The following is a 24,197-nucleotide window of genomic DNA, read 5'->3' as shown; positions in this document are numbered from 1 at the left end:
TTAGGCTCCGAGAGGGAATCCATAGTGCCTCTGTTTGGTAAAGAGAGGGCTCTGTAAGAAGCGCTTCAGAGGATGAGGAATTTAGATGAGAATTCATTTCAGATGAGATTTATTTCAGGGGGTGAAATAAATTTGTTACAGGATCTTAATTAAATGCATCAACCCATTCTTTCTGCATTATCATCCCTTTGCTTTTTTAAAAAACAAATGGGCTATTTTTACCATTAAGAGTGTAGGCATCAGATCACAGACGCTTCCTCTCCTTTTCTTCCTGCCTCCTACAAATAACTGGAAGGTAACACTGCGGTCTCATTCCAGGTGGCCTCAATATGGTAACTCTCCCCATACCTCCTTAGCAGCTGCTTGCTGCCCGGCTGGGGAGCAGGGATATCCCTTGGCTTGCAAGTTTCTCCTTGAGGGTAGCAGAAGCTGGGCCTAACAGACAGCCCACTGAGCTGCCAATTCATCTGGTGAATAAAGAACAGAGATGACTTCAGAAATGAAGTGGTTCAGCTGGCAACTGGCCGTTACTGTTACACATGAATAGCTATTTATCCTATTAATTAGGGAGCTGTTGTCAAAATCTGAGATAGGGACATCTTTTCAGCCTGTCTTAAAGATAATCTGGGGCACACAGACAGTGTTTGCAAGGGGACTCCAATGTAAGGCGAATGGAAGTGGGGAAGGGTTTCTTCAGATTCCCCTTCTCTTTTCCTCTGTCCTGAGTGTAGGCTGTAGAAGAGCTGGCTGTAACCTCTTTCAGAGCCACTTGTTGGCTGGCCATATACGAGTACTTTAGGGCAGCAGCTCTCAACCAGGAGGAGTACACAGAAGTCTTCCAGCGGGTACATGAACTCATCTAGATATTTGCCTAGCTTTACAACAGGCTACATAAAAAGCACTAGTGAAGTCAGTACAAACTAAAATTTCATCCAGACAATGACTTGTTTATACTGCTTTATATACAGTACACTGAAATGTCATTACAATATTTACATTCTGATTGATTTATTTTATAATGATACGGTAAAATAAGAGTCAGCAATTGTTCAGGAATAGTGTGCTGTGACACTTTTTTGTATTTTTATGTCTGATTTTGTAAGCAAGTAGTTTTTAAGGGAGGTGAAACTTGGGGGTACGCAAGACAAATCAGACTCCTGAAAGAGGTATGGTAGTCTGGAAAGATTGAGAACCACTGCTTTAGGGTACCTCTGCACAGCAGCTGGGAGGTGTAATTCCCAGTTTGAGTAGATGAACACATGCTAGCTCCATTCGAGCTAGCTCCTAAAACAGCCGTGTGTCTAGCCACCCCTATATGTGCCCAGGGGGTCGGGCAGAATGTTCTTGGGCAGCTATCCTGAGCTCCTGTGGTCACACCGCTATTTTTAGGTGCTAGCTCAAGAAGAGCTAGCATGTGTATGTCTACCCACACTGGGAATTACACCTCCCAGCTTCTGTGTGACCAATGGCACTCGCTTCTTTGTAGCTGCGTGGGCTGCTTCCTCCCAGTCTGACTAGCAAGGAACCAGACACTGACCTGGGCACTGATTTCCCTTCTGCTGCTGCAGTCTGGCTAGTCAGCAAGAGGCTAGAAGCCCAAGAACTCCCACATCCCATTCCTGTCTTTGCCCAGGGCTTGGTATGTGGCCTTGAAGTCACCTAATGCCTCAGTATCTTTTTTTGAAAGATTGAGAGGACTGTGATACTTTTTTTCCTTGGAGGAAGACCATGAAGATTGATTAGGTTATGTGTGTAATATGCTGAAAGCCCCCCCCAGTGCACTGGGGGGAACTTAAAATCCCAGAATTGGCTGGCCCAGTTGGAGCAGAGGTAGACAAAGAGTAGCTTTTAAGTTCACTTCTTTAGAGCAGAGCGCAAGTGATCTGTCCCTTGAAGGCTCCAGGAAAGGGGAACTGGGAGGAGGAGTGGGGGCTGGGGGCTCTACCACTTCTGGGGGCCTGCTGGTCACCCCCTTAATATTTGAGAGTGGACAGTCTCTGGATTATTGCCCTGATCCCTTGCTCTCCAAGGGCTTGACAGCAGATAAGCTGTGTAGGGGAATGACAACTCTAATATACCCGTACATGCCTCCTCACCCCCAAGCTATCTCAGCCGTCCTCTGGTACAGAGATTGTAACTAGGCTATAGCAGTGGCCCCTTCATTTTCCCTCCAACTATCTCTAATGAAAAGCAGAATCCTGTTTTGCACACTACATCCGGAAAGTAGACCAACATATTCATGTAGCTTCTAATCTGTGCTCCTGGAGGATAAATTTTATCTGTGTGTGCGCAAAGCTTTGAGTATGTTTTGGTTTTTATTTTAAAATCATGCCATTCTAACTCCTCTGTGAAAGGGAGATGAAAGGTCCAAAGGATGCTCAACTTTGTGAGGAAAAGCTCTAGAGGTTGTTCAGTCAGAGAGGTATTTCTTTAGAAAACGACGCCCTTCCGTCTGGGGAGAGGTGCAGGCTCCGTTGCCTTTATCCCCTGTAGGCGGGCTGCTGCTTACTCTTGCTCTGTTGTCTTTACTTCCTGATTTGTGAGGCTGTGATGGGATCTGCTCATCGTAACTGTTCATAGAGCGGAAAAAGGGCCATAGCTATCAAGGCTGGCAGCTTGGAAACTGACCTATCTGAAGGATACTGTTATCTGTTAATTTCTTGTTTCGGAGCTATTCCTGCTGCTAGACAAAATAAAAAAAAAAATGCATCTTTTGACTCTCAGGGCTGATCTACATTACAGGGGGATCGATCTAAGTTACGCCCTTCAGCTACGTGAATAATGTAGCGGAAGTTGACATACTTAGATCTACTTACCGCCATGTCTTCACTGCCGTGTGTCGACGGGCGACACTCTCCCGTCGATTCCCCTTGCGCTTCTCCTTGAGGTGGAGTACCGGAGCTGACGCTAGAGCGATCGGCGGTCGATTTATCACATCTATACTAGACACAATAAATCGACCCCTGCTGGATTGATCGCTGCCCGTCGATCCGGCCGGTAATGTAGACAAGCCCTCAGTAAATGCACTAGTGCACGCAGGCATCTCTACTGTATCTTGCCAGACCTCATATAACTATTGTTTACAAGCTTTGCAGACTTATTCATCTTGACTGTCCTTATGCCCCTAATGGCATAGGCCCTAGTTTTATTAGAGATTTCTCTGAGCCTTGCTGTGACTAGTATCTGTGCTCACCCCACCTGTCAGGGATCCCACAGTTGCAGTTTAAATCTACAGGGCCCTGTGCCTTTGCTATCGTGAGCCCCTGGGGCTGAGGGGCTCAGAAGGTGGGAGGGGGGATCAGGGCTGGGACAGGGGCTTGGGGCCCGGGAGGAGGTCGGGGTGCAGGCTCCAGGCAATGCTTACCTTAAGCAGCTCATGGAAGCATTGGCATGTCCCCCCTCCAGCTCCTGTGCAGCCAGGCGGCTCTGCGCGCTGCCCCGACTGCAGGCGCTGCCGCTGCAGCTCCCATTGGTCGCAGTTCCCGGCCAATTGGAGCTGCGGAAGTGGTGCTTGTGGGGGGGCAGCATGCAGAGCCCCCTGGCTGCCCCTACGTGTATGAGCCTGAGAGTGGACATGCCACTGCTTCCAGGAGCCATGCGGAACCACAGCACACGCGGAGCAGGGCAAGCCTCCAACCCCACTCCCCTGCTGGAGCAGGACAAACCCCAGACCCCACTCCCCGGCGGAACTCGAGGGCTGGATTAAAATGGCTGATGGGCCAGTCGCGGCCCATGGGCCGTAAGTTGTCCACCCCTGTTCTAGTGTCTGGATGTTTTGATCCAACAAGTTTGTTCCCAAAGAGAAGAAAATCCTGCAAATTCAAAAGCCGAGGCGCCAAAGAGTTTATGGGACCTAAACTTTGGCCTCAGTTAAAAGGCATGGGCAGAGTTTTCTTTTCTCAGTGAGCTGGATTGCCAGGATGCAAACACCTGGAGGAGATGCTGATAGAACTAAGAAGACATGAATGGAAGGAAGTGTGGCTGAGTCCCACCAGGCTGGCCTGAAGATGCATACAAGTACTCTATTTTAATATGGCTACATTGAGTATTTTTAAGAAACTGGTAGGCTGGCTAAACTTGCACTATATGTCACTCTAAAATTTTTTTTTAAATTGGAGGGTTCTTCTGTGGAGAGTAGAGGTTGAATTTCCCTAATATTCACTGCCCACAAAAAGCTAGGTCCCGTGGTTCTTTGTTGGGGTGTGATGTCTCCCTCGTGAATTCCACTTTGTTGTAATTCTCAGTGGGAGTCTGGGATGCTCCAGAGCCTAGAGCACAACAGATGGCAAGGGGCAAGCTTGCAACGTTCCCATCTCCACTGTGTTCGAGCCTGCAGGAGTCTGTGATCTATAGCTTTATTGCAACTTGACTTAGGCAGCCGTACAAATGACTGTAGTTGGCTGTCCACATGTTTTTCTGCTGTACCTGCTTAGTGGGTTACAGAGTATTTGTTGTGATTTTTTTTTTCATCTTCAAAGCACATTTAATTAAATCTCTCTGTAACAAATGTAAAAATAACTGTGTATCCATCTCTCTCTCCCTCATCCCCTCCCCCTCCCCCAGGCCATCCTGCCAAAGAATTGTGAACCAGATTTTCAAAAGAGCTCAAGATTCATCAGCTTCTGTTTAGGCACCTAAACGAAGTGGTCACGTTTTTAAAAGCTCTCTGTGCTTCCCAACTCCATTTGTTCTTAATAAGAACTGCTGAGTGCTAAACACTCGTACAAAATCTGGTCCTAGTTGTGCATGCTTTTAGCAATGTTGAAAATGTTGCCCTGTATTAAAAAAGAAAAGAAAATGATATGTGCCCTATTTCAATAAAGTAGACATTATGAAGTGTGTTAAACTGAAGAACCGCTGGGGCATGGTTTTTTAGTAAAAAAAAAAACCCCAAACAAACTGGATTTGGGATCATGAGTAAGATTTCCAATGCCATAATTTTTTAAATTGTAACAAATTTGTATAAAACCCTCTTTGTCAAGGTTTTTTTTCTTCTGCTCTTTTCCATGGCAATTTCTGCTACTGTCTGTAGGAAGTCCTTTACCACTGGGTGACACTGTTTGACAGTATTCTTGATGTTCACTACAGTAAAGCCTGAAGAAGCTGTCCTTGAACTTCTGATTTTCATACTAAAATACCTAGAATTTATATTAGGTGTGCTGTCTCCATTCAAAGTCCCAAAATATGATTTATCCGGTTCTGCCATAATCTGTCCAGTGTCCAAATTCATTCCTGGTGAAACACCGTTGATGTCAATGGAGTTACATGCAGGACAAATCAGGTCTGATTCTCCCTTCCTCCCTCCCCCGGACCACCCCATAATCACATTTTAAGGTAATCTAAAGATCGAAGAAAATTTACTGTTGCTCTGTATGGATTAATGTTGAACTGAATATTAATGAATTGTTAATTCCTTTTTGGGGGAGCAATATTAATGCAAATTATTCTGTCACGTTTATTTCCCAGGAGGCAATCGTTTGAATGATCTGATTCTACTAAAAGTCAAACTTGCTGCAGTATGCACAGATTAAAATTATTATTCTTCAGTGAGAACCAGATTTCATATACTTGGTTACATATTTTTAGTAAATCTTGCTTAATCCCTGTAAAATGAATTGTGTGTGTATACCCCTACACAATATTTCTTTTATTACTGCAGAAGCAAATGTGGTTCATCCATATGCAATGAGTTCTTTGGACCAAGCTCAGGGTAGGATCAGATTGTTCTCTTGTCCCTAGCGTGTGTGCTCTCTCTCTCCCCTCCCGCCCCCAAGGGTGTCCCATATATAGGTATGAACACCAACAAGACCTTAATAGAAAGGATGTAGAGAAATTGATAAACATATTTCTAAAGAAGCAGAAAATGAAGGCAAAAGACGTACCGGAGCCTTTCTAGCCTGATTTGATTCTCATCCGTATCTTTTGAGAGGCAGCATGGTTTAGTGGATAGGTCACTAGACTGGGAATTAGGAGAGCTGGGTTCTGTTCCCAGCTGTGCCATTGATGTATGTGGGGAATCACAGAATATCAGGGTTGGAAGGGACCTCAGGATGTCATCTAGTCCAACCCCCTGCTCAAAGCAGGACCAATCCCCAGACAGATTTTTGCTCCAGATCCCTAAATGGCCCCCTCAAGGATTGAACTCCCAACCCTGGGTTTAGCAGGCCAATGCTCAAACCACTGAGCTACCCCTCCCCCCTAAACCTTGGGCAAGTCGCATCCTTTCCCCGTGCCTTAGTTTCCCCATATGTAAAATGGAGCTAATGATACTTATCTTCTTTACTCAAGTGTTTTGAGGGCTACTGATGAAAAGCTCTATATAAGAGCTAGGTGGTATTATCATTGACCTGCAGGGAGGTCTTGGGCAAGTCTCTTTTCCTTTCTGTGCCTCCCCTTCCCCCCACCTTTTTATCTATCTTGTCAATTTGGATATTTGCTCTTTGGGGCAGGGCCTGTCTCTTACTATGTGTATGTTCAGTGCCTGGTATGCACAATATGACCCCCAGGAGTCTGCAAGTGCTACTGTAATATGTCTGTATTCATGGTTCTAGTGTCTCTTCTGCACCTTTGATTCCACCTCAGTCTACCCTATGGTTTGAACAACTCCTCTAGTATGGAAATCTGTGTCATAACTTCCTGGAAGGGATATTCTTCTTTCTTCCATTCCCTGCCCCCTAATTAAACAATGGTATTTGTGACTGCAGCTTTTCACCATTTTAATCTAGCAGCTTCCTTTAACTATAATTCTAAGCAGCAATGCAACTATGTAGATCTTATCATTCATCTCTTCACCTTCTGAAGCAGCGATTTTGAGTTTTCCATAGGATCTTGCAGCCACAATGAGAAACCAGTGTCTTTGGAAAGTGTAAAAATTCTCAGAGCCATTTCGTCTGTTGCTGCCCATTCTTATTCCATGCAGATTACAGAACCGTGGTTCACTCCTCAGCATAGCTGCTCTGTTTGGGATTGTTCAGATCCAAGGAGGTTCATTTATCCAGCATATCCCTTAATATATGTGATTGATTTTGCTTGGAAGCACTGGGATGTAGAATGTGTCTGGTGGTGGTCGAAAAAGAGATGCTAGCTTATAAATATGAAGCGAGAAGCAACAATGTGGTGGTAATTGAAGAAGTGAACACTGCCACGTTTATTCTGTTCTTCTTTTGGGTGTCCATAAACATTCCAGTGCAAAAATCTTTAAGCAGATATTGCCTATTCTGGCTGCTCCATCTGTGTTCAGTTGATGTTACAGTCACTGTAGTATTTTGAGCAGGGTTGGGGAAACAAACTTTAAATATTTAATTGAATTTCCTGGAGGTTTTGAGTGGTTTAACAAGTTACAACAGAAATAGTTGTAGCTAGCAATGCCTGCTGCTTTCTGATTCTAAATCCCCAAAATTATTGCAGTATCTTAGGCTATGTCTACACTACAGCCCGGATCGATGCTCTGAGATCGATCCACCGGCAGTTGGTCTAGCGGGTCTAGTGAATCTTGCAGATCGCTCTCCAATCGACCCCTGTGCTCTACCCCCGATGAGATGAGTAGGGTAAGTCAACGGGAGAAACTCTCCTGTCGACCCCTCATGGTGTAAACCCCGCGGTAACTCGACCTAAGGTACATCCACTCCAGCTACGTTATTCACGAAGCTAGAGTTGCGTAGCGTAGGTCGACTTACCGTGGTAGTGTAGACATAGCCTTAGGACTGGATCCTGCACCACTTAAATCACTGGTAGCCTTGCTGTTGTCACCAATAGGAATAGGATCAGGTTTGTAATCTCTTGGCAGCCAGGTGATTAATGAATCCATTAAATGCTGGTAATAGTACCTTATTTCTTAGGTTTAAGACTGATCTCCAGCTAACCCCATTCAGTACCATTCTAATCAACAAAACATTCCAAGATAATGTTGTGGAGTTCGTCTCAGGCATGGCTGGCCTAATTGCACATCATTTATCAGGCTCATAACTTTCAAGTTCATACTTCCTATCTCCCATTATCACATAGCTTGCGGTTCCAGGGGGAAAGGCTGCAGCTGTCCTGGAGACGGGATTAACAATAATTAACCATAACCATTTGCATTTAAACATGGTGTTAAAACAATGGGCTCTTTATTACTGCCTTCTCTCAACGCAGTAATCCCGGGCTTTCAAATCTGTATGCCATGGATGAGGAGTTAGGTGGTTACAAATGTAAGCCTCCTAGTCTAAGGGAAGTTTTGTTTATGTTGGGCTGCTCTAGATAGGGTAGACATCCAGATATTCCAGATTTGCTACCTTTGCTGCCCTCGGCATTGAAAACCACTTACTTTCTGACACTAAATAAAGTCTTTGGGCTTAATATAGGGGAATCTTATTGAAAATTAATGGCTTGTGATAACAGACTAGATGATGTAACGGTCCCCTTCTGGCTTTAAACTCTATATGCTGCCCTGCTGGGCTCACCTTGTACCCGTTCCCTCCTTTCCCTGATGTTAGATTCACCATAAACTATCTCTTATCCTAGATCAGAGATTTTCAAACTGTGGTCCGCGAGCTCCATTCAGGTGGTCCGCGGATAATTCCCTCTAAGGTGCGCGCCTGGGCAGCCGCACACGAGAGAGTGAAGCACCACCCACCTAATTAGTGGAGCCGCGCAGGCCTGGCTCCACTAATTAGGTACCTGGACCCTGGAGAAGACGCACATGTAAGGTGAGGTGGTGACCTTGGGAGAAATAGGTGGTAGGTGGGAGGGGGCAGTGGGGTGAGAAGAAGGGGTGAGGGGAATTTGGGACGTTCAGGGCTGTGGTGGCCAGAGAAAGAAGCAACTTTCCCCAGCTCCAGGGCTGTGGCTGCTGGGGAGAGACCCCCTCCCTCTCAGCCCCAGCTTGGGGGGCTGCCGCGGCGGGGGACACCTACCTTCCTCCCAGACCCAGCTTTGGGGCTGCCATGGCAGGGGAGAGAGGGCACATCCATCGCATTAGATTATTAAAACGGGAGACGCCAAAGGGCCTGATCTGTTTCAGACGTGGAAATCCAGAGTAATTCCACCAACCCCATTGGGAAAAAAATGGCAATACTCTGGATCTGTGGTCTCCATCTATACAACATTCACCTCTATGCTTTGGGAATGTTACTGGCATAACAAAAAGACCTGCTCATTAAAGCCAACGGATCTGGGAATCTTTCCATTGACTCCAGAGGGCTTTGGATTGGGCCCGTAGAACAGATGTGGGACCCAAGCTCTGAGCTCTTTTATATGGGAGTAAGTAAACAGTCCCTGTCTAATGATTAACTGGAGTGAAACTGCTGGTTTTGTACTCCATTGAGTAGCAAAGTGAAGGAGATCACAGTTCAGATTTGGTTAAAGCGTGGATTCAGTTTTCGCTCTGGAAAAAAAGAGGTCTTTGAGTTTCTCTCAGTAGCTCTATATTAAAAGGTCTGCAATGTTCAGCTGTTCCATCAACCATGAGGATCGAGGTCTGTATTTTTTTTATGCAACGTCACATCAGTTTATCTCTGATACACCGCATGCTGTGAGGCGGTTTTTGTCTTTGAAATGAGTCGGTGGTTGTCTCGTGTGAGTGTTTAGTTGCAGTGTGCCACCTTCTACTGGTGGGGCTCTGTGATAGTAAATGAAGGCAGAATTTGGCCCAAGATGTTTAATTTCAGATGCAGGAGTTCTGTGTGCTGTGACTAATGCTGTTAAACGTAACTAGGTATTAAATGCCGCAAACAGATAACTTCAAAGCTAATTTGCGGATTAGCTGCTAATAAAAAGCTCTTTTATTGTGACTTATGTATGATAAGAGTACACTTTTTACCTGCTGATTTACACCAGCTAAAAATATGGTCCTTAATTGTTAAAGTTCCCAGATAGGGTGACCAGAAGTCCCGATTTTGGGCCTTTTTCTTATATAGGCTCCTATTTACTCCCCTCCCACCCCCTGTCCCGATTTTTCACATTTTCTGTCTGGTCACCCTAGTCCCAGGTCAAAGTTTCGATGTTTTATTCAAAATCTAACTGTAATCAAGATGTGAATTCTCATTGTGCATTTTGGGAATTTTTTTCCAAATTAAATTATTCTTTTTTCTAAGTAACAACAAACAAAAAAAAGAGGGTAAAATGATTTGTTTGAAACACATGAATCTGTTGCTTGGTAGTGCTGCATTACAATACCGGATGTACCTAAGAGAGATCATATTTTCCACTGTATTTATTAAATGGGGTTACTGGTAGTGGGAAATGAAGTCCCAATGGACTCCACATATACACCCAGTACTCAATGTATTAATTGTTTTTTCAGACCTCAGTATCTTGTAGTTTATGCTCTTAGGCCCCAATGAAGCAAAACAGACTTAAGCATATGAGTAGTCTCGTTAAAGTCAATGGGACAATTCACGTACTTGAGTATAGGCATGTGCTTAGTTATTTTGCTGAACTTAGTCCTCGGTGTTAAGATTTGATAACTAAGAAGGTCTAGTTTATTGAAGTCCACAGCCTGAAGAATTTTGAGGAGGAAATTGTTCCTCAGTCTCCCCCCATCCTCCCAAGAATACTGTGACTTTTTGCAAAATTTAAGAAGCTAAAGTAAACTGCTCTAGAGCCTTATGTCTACCTACTGTCAAATGTATCTATATCTATCTATAAAAAGGTAAGTGTTACCCACATAACATATTTTAGCTGTATGGATGCAGCCACCAATTCTGTATTTCTTTGCGAAACAAGGTCTTTAAATCTTTTAGCGTGATTGTTTCTTGTGTTTTACAGATAACTTGAGTGAGGACACTGAACTCAAAGATCCATATCTTACTCCAAGAAATATCATGGCTGAACCAGACTACATAGATGAAGACAACCCTGAACTAATTAGACCTCAGAAACTAATCAATCCTGTGAAATCATCCCGGAATCATCAGGACCTTCACAGAGAGCTCCTTATGAACCAGAAAAGGTGAATTCAACGGAACTTTTACTCTGTAATCAACGGGCTCATCTTCATGTACAGTGCTACAGCTGCACCGATGTAGCTGTGCTGTGGTGAAGACGCTATTACGCAGAGGGGAGAGCTTCCCGAGATGTGGTAGCTTCTCCCATCAACAGCATTGTCTACACCAGAGGTGAAGTTGGTATAACTATATTGTTTGGGGTGTGGATTTTTCATACCGCTGAGCAACGTAGTTGTACAGATTTAGGTCTGTAGTGTAGAGTGGGGCAAAGTGTCGTGCTACCCAAAACCTGATTAACATTTTGTGTAACTTTAAAGATTCAGTGTTGGGAGGGCTTCGGGCTGCACAAACATTAAATTTGCAGAAAGCTGGGGTGTGAATCTACACCTTTGAAGTGGGACTAGAGCAAAGTGAACCTAATGACCTTTTAATGCACAGCTGCAGAGTCCACAGGGAACAATGAGTCTGCAGCAGGCTAGTGCAGGGTAGATTCACACTCCAGCTTGCTTCAAACTAAAGTTTGTGTTGACAAACCCTAAATTACAATGGCTACCCATAGCATTTAATTCTATTTCAAGTGTGTGCTGGATTGAGTTGACTGATTCTTTTTCCTTGGTAGCTGTATCTTGTGTTCCAGAATCTAATCTTGTGGGTTTTTTAAAATATTATTAATTAATATTTATATTGCAGTAGCACCTAAAAACCTCAACCAGGTTGCGTCTTGTTGTGCTAGGTGGTGTGAAAATGTGTATGAGGGACCCCGCCCAAAAATATTTCTTAGTCTAGATCTATGCTAGGCACCTTTTTAGTTTGTGCTTCCTGCGTTCCCACTGGGGAGTTACAATGCAGCACACTGGTGTGCGTTGCAATTCACACTGCTGTAGTCTGAACCATGGGGCCATTTATACAAGCCCTTAGTTAATCTTCAGAATCTGAATTGTATATACATAAACTGATACAGTCTACAAACAGCCCAGAACAATATCTCTGGAAAAAGTGAAAGCTTGCCCTGTTTATCTCAATGGGATGAAGACTTGGAACGTAGTGATGAGAATTCATTAGCAGTCTCCCGGCTGATCAGAGAGCACAGTAAAGAAGAAGGTCATGAAGCGCTGCAAAATCTGCTGTAAATAGCATTTCATTTGGCCTCACAAGTAGGCAGAGTTTGAGTTGTGGGCAGGGTTGGGAAAACGCTACTGCTGGTTTTTGCCACCCTCTAGCCTGACTCCTTATTTACAAAGACACCTTTAGGTCACATTTATTATTGAAGATAAAATTTCTCTTCAGTTCTATAGTCTTCTTTACAACTAAGTTAGGTGTATATTTGGCATCTGCTTTCCTGATGCATGTGCATTACTATACATTATGCAAGTGCTACTTCCTTCATGCTGGTAGATGATACATAGCACACTGCTTTCTTTATATACTGCTTAAGAGCTAAGGGCCCAGATCCTGATTCTGTTGACATCTGTGGGCCCAGGACTCAGCCCATAGTTAGCTGGGTTTCTGTTTTAAATTAGTTAGCAATGGAGGTGAATAATTTTTGAAAAATTTAAAAATAATCCACACAACCAGACTGTAAAATGAGCCAGATTACTGGAAAGAATTTTCAATTTAAATGGTATTAAAGATTTGACTGATTGCAGATGATATCCCTTTGCCAATACTTTGCTGAGAAACTTGGTATCCTCTTGTGCTTTTCAGTCCATACTGTGTCAGATTTAATGTTTCCAACTTGACTTCCTTCTTTTTCATTAATCTATTAGTAAAATCCCTGGTCTGAGCTCTAACACAGAGACCTGGGAACTGGTATATTCTTAACAAGGACACTTATTAGCTCTGCAGCCTTGGGCAAGCTATTTAACCTCAGTTTTCACATCTGTTAATTGGAAATGATATGTACCGACCTTGCAGGAGTGTTCGTGAAAGTTTCAGTATATTACTCCTGGGGAATTCTGCACCAAAAAAAATTAAAAATTCTGTGCACAATATTTTAAAATTCTGTATATTTTATTTGTCAATAAATAAAGGTGAAGGTTCCAGCATGGCGGTGGGGAGCACAGGCCACTGGCTGCGCAGGAGGTGGGAGATCACCCTGCAATTTTGCTGCCCCCTCCCCCCCCACCACCACGACATGGACTTGGCAGTGAGTCTGCATCCGACCCTGACGCAGGGCAAGGGCTGGGCCTGCCCCAGAAATACTCTGGGGCCCTGTTCCTCCATGCCAGATGCACTAAAATAGCAAGCAAGAGGGACAGTGTCTCGGATGCATACCCAGCCCTGGCCCCGATCCAGGTGTGGGGCAGGCAGGCTCAGCCCAGCAGGATCCAAGTGTCGGGTGAGAGGGTTCTGTGTGACGCAATCTGGGTGCGGGCGGCTTAATGGGGGATCTGGGTGTGGAGAGGATCTGGATGTACAGGGGCTCATTGAGGAGTTCCGGGTGCAGGGGAGTGGGATTCCACAGGGGGGTTCAGATGAAGGTGGTTGGGGCTTGCGGAAGGGGGTTGGTGGAGAGGCCTGGGTGTCGGAGGCTCCGTGGGGGGTTCAGGTGCTGGGGGAATGGGGCTTGATTGGGGTCGGGTCTGGGTCCAGCTGGTTGGGGCTCAATAGGGTGGGGATCTGGGTGTGGGCGGCTTGTCGGGGTGGTCCAGGTGCAGCAGGGGTGGGGATTCGAGTGCAGAGGCCTTAAACGGGGAGAGGGGGGTGGTCTGGGTGCAGGGGTGGGGGCTCAGATGCAAGGGAGGGGTCCAGGTGCGGGGGGCGGTGTCTGGATGCAAGGGGGCTTTGGATGCAGGGAGTTAGGCTCGGTGGGCAGGGGTTTGGGTGCGGGGGCTTTGATGTGGGGGTTCTTGGTGCAGGGTGAATGGGGCTTGGCTGGGAAGGTCCGGGTATGGTGGGATCCAGATGCACAGGTGTTGGACAAACGGGGACACAGCTCCCCGGACAGTGGCCCCCTCCCCCCTGCAGCTGAGGAGCAATGGGGGCAGAAAGCAGTGGAGGGGGTGCAGAGCTTCTTGCAGCCAGGGGAGGTTTCTGGAGATAGGTCTGACCTGGCCCCAGTCCTGTCACCTCCTGCTCCCAGTCCAGACAGGGCATCCCCTGCTCTGCGCCCCCCCCGCCCCCGGGGTGATTTACCTCTCCGGCGACTGCTCCAGGTGCCTGAAACGACGTGCTTGTGCTGCTGGGGAGGAGTGCATGACCGCTTTTGCGGCTTCCCTATGCTTCCACATCAGAAGTCATTTTTCTGTGAGAAAGCAAAGAAATCTGTGGGGGACGTGAATTCTGCACTTGCTCAGTGGTGTAGAATTCCCCCAGGAGTAAGTATGTACAAGCAGGTGAAAGATCATTGCTATACATAATTAAAGATTGGCCTGCTCTTACAAGCTATAGTCATGCAACGCCTTGGATTTCAGTGGGGCTACTTGGGTCAATAAGAACTATTCGCATAAGTAAAGGCTTGTAGACTTGGACCCCAACTCCTTGAGAGATTAAAAAAGGATTGTTTTATAGTTGTGTCAGAATATACCCAACCCACACTGTTGTATTAATGTTTGTACAAGGTATGCCTTGTGAGGCATCTATTTATCATAATTTGCTGATCAATAATAATATGGCAAAATGCAGGTCGCAGGATTGGATGTGACGTTATAAACATAAGCTGAAATCATGACTAAAAGAATGTTTTCCAAATCAGTCTGGGGAGTGGCCAAACCAGTTCCTCGGAGACCGAGGGCAAGCTGATGCCTCGGCCAGGTGTCAACAAGGCCAATGGACCATTACCTGCTAAGTGGCTGTTCACTGGCAGGAAAGGTGACGGGGCAAAAAAAAATCTACATCTTAGCAAGAAACAGCATGGAGTTTTTTCTCCACATCTTGCTCCCAGCTGGAAATGTTTTTTCAAGAGGGGAACTGAAACTATAAAAACAGGGGCAAATGCACCAAGACTCCCCTCTCTCTCCCTGCCCATTCTCCCTCATTCTCTGCACCTGAAAAGACAAAGGAAGCAGCTGTTGGATTCTAGGGGGAGGGATCCTGACTGCTGAAAGCACGTGGTGAGAAAACTTTGCTTTCAACCGAATATAGTTAGTTAAATTAGGCACCAGTAAGCGTTTTATCTTTATTTTTCTTGCAACCATTTCTGACTTTTATGCCTCGTTACTTGTACTCACTCAAGATCTATCTCTTTGTAGTTAATAAACTTGTTTTACTGTTTTATCTAATCCAGTGTGTTTAAGTTGGAGTGTCTGGGTACTCCATTTAAAATAATAAACAGGCACATTCTTCCCTTAAAGGAATAACAGACTTATTATATTTGTACTGTCCAGGAAAGGGCTGGGGAGTACAGGACCTAAATTATGGGGAGAAGATCTAGGGTGGGGATGGGGGAGGGTCACCCTGCAGCATAACCAAGTCCGGTAAGAGCCACTATGTGGCTGGTTGGCTGCAGCACACATAGACCGAGCTGGGAATGACTTGCATGCAGGAGGTTTTTTGTAAGCAGTCCAGGTTGGAGGCTACAGGGAACCCCGGTTATAGGGCAGGCCTGACACAGCTACTCATTAGTCTGGATTGTGCCCCAGTATGTCACAGTTATATATAATCCATGGTCAGGTAAATTGACATGGTTACAGACAGCTAGGATTTTTCTCTGATAATTTGTTCTTCATTCTTGTGTTTATGTCAATGACATTCATGGATATGTCAACTCCAGAGGATCTGGAATGGGTTCAAGTAGATTATTTTAGATTATAGGACTGCTGTGGTACTATTGCCTGGGGTCTATGGCCAGTGTTGGTGTGACTCTCTGATTATAAACATCTTCCACTTTAGAGTATTGTCCAACTCCCAGACAAGTTTTGGATTAAAATCCTTAGTTTGAGAGTTTTTTAATTATTTTCTGGGACTGGGAGGAAGGGGGTAAACACCAAAATCCTTTGGCAGGTTTTAAACATTCAAATCCCTATATATTTTCCTTTTCGTTTGTAATGAGTAAATATCTCAGTTGGCTTTGCCTGGGAGAATGGATTTTTAAATAAAATCAGAAATGTATTCTCACAATTGCAGAAGACTACATGCTTTGGAGTATGGTTTTTAGTGTGTGTGTGTGTGTGCACACTTTAAATAATTTTAATGTTAATTACAAATGTTACATATATACCCACTATATCAATATAAAATTAGCATGATGAAATGACAATTTTTTTATTTTTATTTTTGAAATGATCGGTTTTTAGAAGTAGTGGAAAAAACCTGAACATGAATGGGTATCCTCAGTCATTTTAGAACACAGTATATAAGGGTTTTTCAGTGGATCGGCCCTATTCATTTAAATATTATCTTAATATTTTGCATTTGTCCAGTACATTCCATCTGATCACAGTGCATTTTATAAACACTATTTTAGCTTCACAGTACTCCTGTGAGCTTGTCTAAAGTAGACAAGCTTTTAAAAGAGGTTATATTTGGCTGCCCTTCTAACATACATGCATATTTTACAGGCTGGCCTTTTCATGAAAAGCATAGTTCAGCAAACACTACTATATAAGCTTTGTATAGTGCTAAAACGTCAGTGTCCTGAGGTTTAATGAGTGTGATATTTGAAATCCTGCTCCTTCCACAGCAAGGTCACATTGATAGAGGGGAGGCTCTTCACCCCGCAACCATTGCTCAGAAACATTTAACTTTTGTCTTTAGTGTTATAAGAAATTGAGGGGGGATATGATGAGGGAAGGGTCCTTTTGCATATCTAATGCTGAAATTCTCCCAAATGCCCAGGGTCAGCTAACTAAATCTAAATGAATCCTCTGCACAGTATAATAGCTCTCCAATGACAATGAAATGGACACATTACACAGTCCAAGCGGATCAGAGAAAGTTGGCAGTTAGGTGTGTGTGCGTCTTATTTTGTGTTAATGGGATTAAACATCAAAGACTAACTTCTAGCACCAAAACAGAGAGATTTATCTTTAAAAATGGTAGTTATCGGTTAACTTGAGGGAGACGTGCATACATTTCTGTGTGAATATACAATTGATTAAAAGCTCTATCTCTATTTTTTTTTTCCAAAGGGGTCTTGCACCTCAGAATAAACCAGAGCTGCAAAAGGTGATGGAGAAAAGGAAAAGAGATCAAGTTATTAAACAACAAAAGGAAGAGGAAGCACAAAAGAAGAAATCAGATCTGGAAATAGAGCTAATGAAACGACAGCAGAAGCTGGAGCAGGTGAGAAGGGAAATGGCATAAAGAATAGGTAGAGAAGATCACTGGGCTAGACATTAGAATGGACTGGGATTGATGGGGAAATTACAGGAGCCTTCTGTCTATGTAAGTATTTGTGTTCTCTGTGTGCACCTAAACAGTCCTTAATGGATTTTATCCTTGCAGCATTCCTGTGAGGTAGGGAAGTATTATCCCCATTGTATAGACTCAGGATAGGTTGAGGCCTGCCTACCCCAGGAGGATTCATAACTGTAGTATGGTATATAGACGCAGCACAGAAGTGATTTTGCTGGTATAATCTATACCAGTTAAACAAGTACAGACACTTCCTGACTTATGCAAGCGTAAGTCGAATTTTGCCTTGCGTAACTCGAATTTTGCATAAGTCGGAAACGTATCTCCAACCATTCTCTCCCCCCGCCCCCCCCGCGCGAAAAAAACCCTTCCTATTTCTATCTTACAGAACTTTTTCCGTAAACTCAGATTTGCATATGCCGGGTTTACGTAACTTGGGGTGCGTCTGTAGGCTATACCAGCATATGCACTTTTATACCAGTTTAACTTCATTTACGCTAGGGGTTTTGCTGGCATAGCTATGCTGCAAAAAATCACACCCCTAACCAATATAGCTGTGCCAGCAAAACTTTTGAGTGTACACAAAGCCTAAGTATCTTGCTTAGGGAAGTGCATGACCAAGCCTGGAACTGAACCCAGAGTCCTGATTCTCAATCCTGTACTCTATCCACTAGACCATTCTTCCTACCCCTCCCTTAAAGAACTTTTGTTTTAAAGGCATGCAGTGTTGTTGTGTATTCTCTTTTAACACAGCCAAATACAAGGTCACACATCTAGGAACAAAGAATGTAGGTCACATTTCTAAGATGGAGGAATGTCTCCTGGACAGCAGTGACTCCGAAAAGGACTTAGGGAACATGGTAGAAAACCAGTTGAACATGAGCTCCCAATGCAGTGATGTAACTAAAGGGATTCTTGGATGTATTAACAAGAGTAGCTCGAGTAGGAGAGTGGTATTGCCTGTGTATACATTGTAATCTGACCATTACTGGAATCCTGTGTCCAGTTCTGGTGCTCACGCTTCAAAATGGAATGTTGAAAAATTGGAAAGGTTCAGAAAACAGCTACAAGAGTGATTTGAAGTCTGGAAAATATGCCTTAAAGTGAGCTGCTCTCAATCTATTTAGTTTATCCAAGAAAAGGTTAAGAGGTGATTTAATCATGGTTTACATGTACCTACATGGGGAAGAGATTTCCAATTGTAGACAGCTCTTTTAACCTAGCAAAAAAAGTCATAATGAGATCCAATAGTTGGATGCCGAAGCTAGACAAATTCAGACTAGCAATAAGGTGCCAGTTTTTAGCAGTGAGGGTAATTAACCATTGGAACAACATACCTAGGGATGTAGTGGATTCTTCATCCATTGCAGTTTTTAAATCAGGTTTGGCTCTCTTGCTAAAAGAAATGCTGTAGCTCAAACCAAAGTTATGGCCTTGATGCAGAATTTAAAAATCTATGACTCTATTGCCAGGCCTTTAATAAACAAACAACCAACCCTAAATACAGAGATTATGTGACTTGCAATCTATTGGGGTGAAATTTTACTCGAATGCAGAGGGCCAGCCAAAGGTCTGTGTGTTCCTTAACAAGCTTTTTTGTTTGTTTGCATTAAGATAATCCAACACACACCAAAGTGCGTTCAAACAACAAAACAACTTACTCGAAAGCATTATTATTTTAATTTAAAAAATCAATTTAAAAATAATCATAATTAAAATACAGTTAACCCAGCTAGTTTTCTAACTAAATATTAATTAATTACATTCCAAGCTACACAAAGAAAGTTTAGAAGTTAAGAAATTTTGGGGGGTGAGAGATGGTTTTTTAAAATCCTCACCCCAACAAAGAGCCCAGTCTCAAAACATGTCACCACTTGGAAGCTCCCTGAAATGTCCTTGATTGGCTCAAGTTCAAATCTGGAAAAATAAATCCTGTTGCAACAGGGAAAACCTGCCCATAGCAAATAGTGTTGCAACTCTGCATGTGTGGCAGGACTGACCTCAATTGACAAAATGATTCATTGTGGAATAGAGCCATTCTTTATTATAATCAGATGTTGTCCCTTGTCACAGAGCCAGAACAAGGAGAGCTTGTGAGCTTGTTTGAGTGGTATGTGGTCCCCATTAATTATCAGGAAGACCCTGCTATATTCAAATGAACAGTTGCTTTCAGGATAGTATTTACTGTTTGCTTTCCAGAGAGTTGCTTCTTCCTGCCTATTGGCTCATAGATTTGCACTCAGGACTTCCAGGTTAATTGTTATTCAAAGCAATTCATAAATAGCATTCTTTACTAGCAATATATGACCACGCCTCATGGTGCATAGTAAGCAACTACATGCCCTAATGTTTTTTGATGGCTGCCATGTATGGGCAGGAACGCCACATGCTTTAAAAATGTTAGTAATTGGACACTCAAAATGTCGGCAACAGATGGGATTGGTTTCAGAGTAGCAGCCGTGTTAGTCTGTATCCGCAAAAAGAACAGGAGTACTTGTGGCACCTTAGAGACTAACAAATTTATATTTGTTAAATTTATATCTAATAAATTTGTTAGTCTCTAAGGTGCCACAAGTACTCCTGTTCTTTTAGATGGGATTGGGAGAACTGTTGTTTTACTCTTCTTCTGCTCAAGATAGGCAAAGCAATTGGAGATGTCTCCATTAGACACCTAAATCCATGTTGAGATCCTACAACCATGCATATTAATAACTTTGATCTCCTGTATTTTTTCTTTGGGCACGATTGTTCCCCTCCTGCACTGGAAGCCAGAGGAGAAGATTTTATTTATTTTTAAATTGCAAGGAAATTCTCATGGATCTCTCCAAAGACTTAATCTGATTGTCCCGTCATGTGAGTACGGTTTGCCCCAAAGCTATTTCCAAGCTGGGTGGATCTTCCAGGAGAGACTGGTTAGAGGAGATTGTGATACTCTTGTCTAAATGCCACTTCACCTCTTTTCGTTAAAGTACGTTCTGGTACTTCTAAGTCTTTGAGGCTACATTTCCTTCTGGATGAAATCATAGCTTTAATTTTGGCCTGGGACTTTTCATTTGTTAATACAGGTATTTAATCTTTTTATAAACGTGACTCTCATTTCAGCTGGAACTTGAGAAACAGAAGCTCCAAGAGGAGCAGGAAAATGCACCTGAATTTGTTAAAGTCAAAGGCAACTTGAGGAGGACAGCCCAGGAATTGGCAGACGCTCCAGACTCCTAGAGGAAATACCTGCTAAGACTTTCAACGTTCCAGCAGTGGCTGCAGAGAGAGGCTTCTGCAAGTTGTCTGACTCCTTTGCCCTGGACAGGGAAGCTATACGGCATTCCGGTGACGTTTACCGAAGATGGGTTTTGAATTCCTGGAACCTGTGTGGATTAAAAGTCTGCAACATAAACAGATTAAACTCGCCAAACACAGTACTGAGACCAGGGGATCAGCAGCCCGTTTTCATGTCCGGATTATGGACATGTCTGAAGTGCTTAATGAGAGACTTAAACCAGGGACACTAGAGAAACCCTTTGAGTGTTGCACTGCTTGGTTTCTTCTGATCCCAGTTTAGTGGAGACATCAAGCTTATATTCTACCTTTTTTTTTTTTTTTTTTTTAAATTCTCTGGTCATATTTTATGGAACTTTGCTGTGCAGGGAAGTTCTCTCTTTCTGTCCCTTCAGTCTGTGTAAACTCCATTTTGAAAATGTGGGTTCCTGCATTTAATTTTAATGGGGGTTAAATGTAGAGTGGAGTGGTGTGTCCTGGTCATTGCTGGGCATCTGCACTGGCTGTTACCACTGGGAAAATTGGTGCAAAGATATAGGAATGTTGAAAATTCCAGGGCACTGAAAAAGCTAAAAAAGTTTTTAGGACCAAATTCTGTCTTTGGAGGTGCATGTAGAATTTGGCTCTTGGGAGTGCAAAAATTGGAATATTTCCTCACCTGGGCAAAAATCAAAGGCTGATTTCCCCTCTCATCTCAAACGCTTCCCTTGCTCCCACCCCAGTAGAGCAATTACACTGTACAGGCCCATGTACGAGCGTACCTTTTTCCTTCAACTCTTAGTGGAAAATGATGCATCCTCTAGTTTTTATGTTCTTAAAGACTGCTTGGTTTGCTGGCGTGGTCTTTCTCCTCTGGGACCTACAGATCTAAACTCAGTGTTAACAGATCAGTAGCATTAAACTCACAGGACTGACTACGATCATTTGAACTAAGGGGCTTGCTCAGAGCACCTTGAAGATAATGGGAATGCTGTGCACGGATCAGCTACAGAATCAGATTTAAATGAGACCAAACTAGCCCTCCAAGGCCACTGAAATGAGAAACTTTCCCTAATGTTAGATAAGCTCTGACTTCTCTCCCATCTTTTCTCTTGTCTCATGAAATAAGGGAATCAAGTTATCACGGAGTCTTAGGGCCATATTCTGTCCCCTACACGTAGCCCTATTGACTTGCCACCGAGTAAGATGGAACTCGGTCTGAGTAAGGGTGACAGAATCTGACCCTTAGTGCTCATGACAACTACTCATCCCCTGTCAGGAAAGCCTGGAGTTGGGGAGGAGACTGCTTATGAAGGACCAGAGCCCCCGCTCAGTTACGTGTGCACACTACCAATGCCTTCATGGGAGGGATGCCTATCCAACTCGCTCATCGTCTTTGCCCTAGAGCGCTAAACAGAAATAAATGCTCCTTTGTAATTACATCTGAGCTAACTGCTTGAGAATATTTTCTCTTAACCTCAGCAGTGTGTGCGCAAGATGCTGTTTTTCTCTCTTGTTTTTCCCAGGGTACTGGAAATTTAAATACAATTTCAGTATTGGACTTGGGACATAGCATTCACAATTAACAGGGTTTCTTAGGCATATCCTTCAAGTTGTCAAGATCAAGTTTTTTTTTTTTATGAGGACACAATTAGATTAGAAGTAAATTAAATTTTGGGAAACTTGTTACCATTGACTTAGCTTGACATTGCAGTTCACATTTAGAAGATTAAATGTTACAAGTGGTTTACAGAGCTGTTCAGGCTGTGGTCATACAAAAGTCAAAGGCAAAATGTAAGTCGTTTTGTAAACTCTACCATATTGTATTTTTTGGGAAACAGGACCGTAACTGCTGCAGGTTTTTTTCCCTGTGCCTTTCTTGCTTTGGAAGAAGGTCTTTCTTTCTAGCAGCCAGTCATTCAAACACACACTCTGACTGGATTTGCCTCTTGTCTTTTGTTCAGACAGCCCTATGCTCCAGTTTTCTGTTCTGCGTCCCCCCCGTACAAGGGCAGTGGAAAATACTCCTTTAGAAATGGTACCTTGATGCTGAGCCACTGCTGTTTATCTTTCTCACCCTCTCCCTGCCTTGTGACCTCCTTCAGGTCTGCTGGATTCCACTTCCACAGCCAGCCTGAAGTCTTCAGAAATTGAGGCAACAACCTCATTTTGCTTGGCCAGCACATTGCTTCAGACGAAGCTCAGCCTCTCCCATTTCACCTCAACGTATGTGGCAACCCAAACTCAGATCTAAAACAAATAGGGCCTAATCCAAAGCGTGCTGAAGTCCGTGGAGAAGGCTTCCCATTGACTTCAGTGGACTTTGGCTCAGACCTTATTGGGAATATAGGATGGACATTTTCCACTTCCCATTCGTGTTGGTGTAACCAGTTGACTTGTGGTTAAAGGTAGAGCTTCTCTTTCTAAAAGACGGAAGGTCTGAATACGTCTTGCACATACAGCGTGAAGTAATTTAAAAAAAAAAATCAAATTCTGCATTACTAGACTAAATATCAGTAGAATGACAATGTTTTGTTTTAAATACCTTAGAATTCTGCTGCACTTTGTCTAGGAACCCAAAAGTCAATTTCATGTGGCTCTGGCAGGCAAAACTCTGGGTTTTTTTAAATCAGGTTCAACGTTGGTTTAGATGATGCAGCCCTTAGATAGGTGACCAGTTTGTCACACCAGAAATCCCATTGAGTCCAGAGGCTACTTATGTGAATATCTGCTCACCAGTGTGAGGAAAGGGATTTGTGATCTGGTCCTTAGTTACATGAAATTTTAAGCAATCCTCTGTGTTTTCATTGAGCTATTTTCTTGAATTAAAGGTGGCTCACTTTTACCAATTTCTGTCTGTAATAGGGCAGGACAGTTTGGTGATTTTTTTAAAAACCCTTGCTTTTTGTTAGTAAACGTAGGATTTCTTTCTAGCTCTGAAAGCTGGCTTTAACCTTCTGTTAATATCTGTTCTTGTTTGAGTGTACATATATAAATATATATAAATATAAAAAGGGAGCCTTAATAAGTGTGTTTTCATAATTTAATATTTTTTGTATTTGCTCTTGTATAATTGTTTTTAATTAAAGGTATTACAAAAATGAGGGTGGAATACTTAGAACCAAAGTTATGCTTAATAAAATCTACTACATGCTTGGAATATGCAACTGTCTCTGTCTTTACCTACTGAAAATGGAGCTTTGGAGCTGCGCTGAAAGTTATCCAGGTCATTTTAAAATTATATTTTGTCTTTATTTTTGCAAGGAACAATTTCAAGGCCACACTGACTTGATTCCTGTAACTTGCCTTCATATTTATATGCATGTAACATAGTCGGCAGATTAGTTTGGCAGAGGCAGCTAAATCTTGCTGTCTTTTTGCATCTTATTTTCACTGAGAATTTTTTAAAGACACTTAAAATCTAGGCAGCATGGAGAAGTGATTTAAGAAAGAAAAGGAATGTTGAGCTATTCGGCTAGTACAAGTGAACCAGGGAGTGGAAAGTATTAGGCAAGTTTTTGATGGGATTAAATAATTCCTGGAAGCTATTGTATATAACTTTGCTGACCTTATTAAAGCACATGGGGCAAAATTAATTGCAGAAATCAATTGATTGACAACCAGGCTACATTTGTCCCATTTAAAAAAAAAAAAAAAGTAGTATCGAGCCTGGTCCTGGGCTCAATCCTGCAATGTGTTTAAGCATATTGATTCCCACGGGGA

At 43.2% G+C, this 24,197-nt stretch overlaps 1 protein-coding gene across 6 annotated transcripts in view; it reads left to right on the top strand.

The window, feature by feature from the left end:
• The window catches only part of FAM107B (family with sequence similarity 107 member B), a 73,936-nt gene extending 50,295 nt beyond the window's left edge, over positions 1 to 23,641 (top strand). For 5 of the 6 annotated variants that reach the window (XM_054016886.1, XM_054016876.1, XM_054016867.1 and 2 more), the window contains 3 exons: positions 10,747 to 10,930; positions 16,994 to 17,147; positions 20,322 to 23,641. In XM_054016886.1, coding sequence (XP_053872861.1) covers positions 10,803 to 10,930; positions 16,994 to 17,147; positions 20,322 to 20,438 — 399 coding nt within the window. In that variant the 5' untranslated portion in view covers positions 10,747 to 10,802 and the 3' untranslated portion in view covers positions 20,439 to 23,641. Of the gene's footprint in view, positions 1 to 9,327; positions 9,456 to 10,746; positions 10,931 to 16,993; positions 17,148 to 20,321 lie in introns of those variants that run through there. The other variant, XM_054016839.1, reaches the window with a different exon arrangement.
• Positions 23,642 to 24,197: the final 556 nt, after the last annotated feature.

This window comes from Malaclemys terrapin, chromosome 1 (assembly GCF_027887155.1).
Source record: "Malaclemys terrapin pileata isolate rMalTer1 chromosome 1, rMalTer1.hap1, whole genome shotgun sequence".
NCBI lineage: Eukaryota > Metazoa > Chordata > Testudines > Emydidae > Malaclemys > Malaclemys terrapin.
This window is presented reverse-complemented; position numbering and strand designations above follow the sequence as displayed.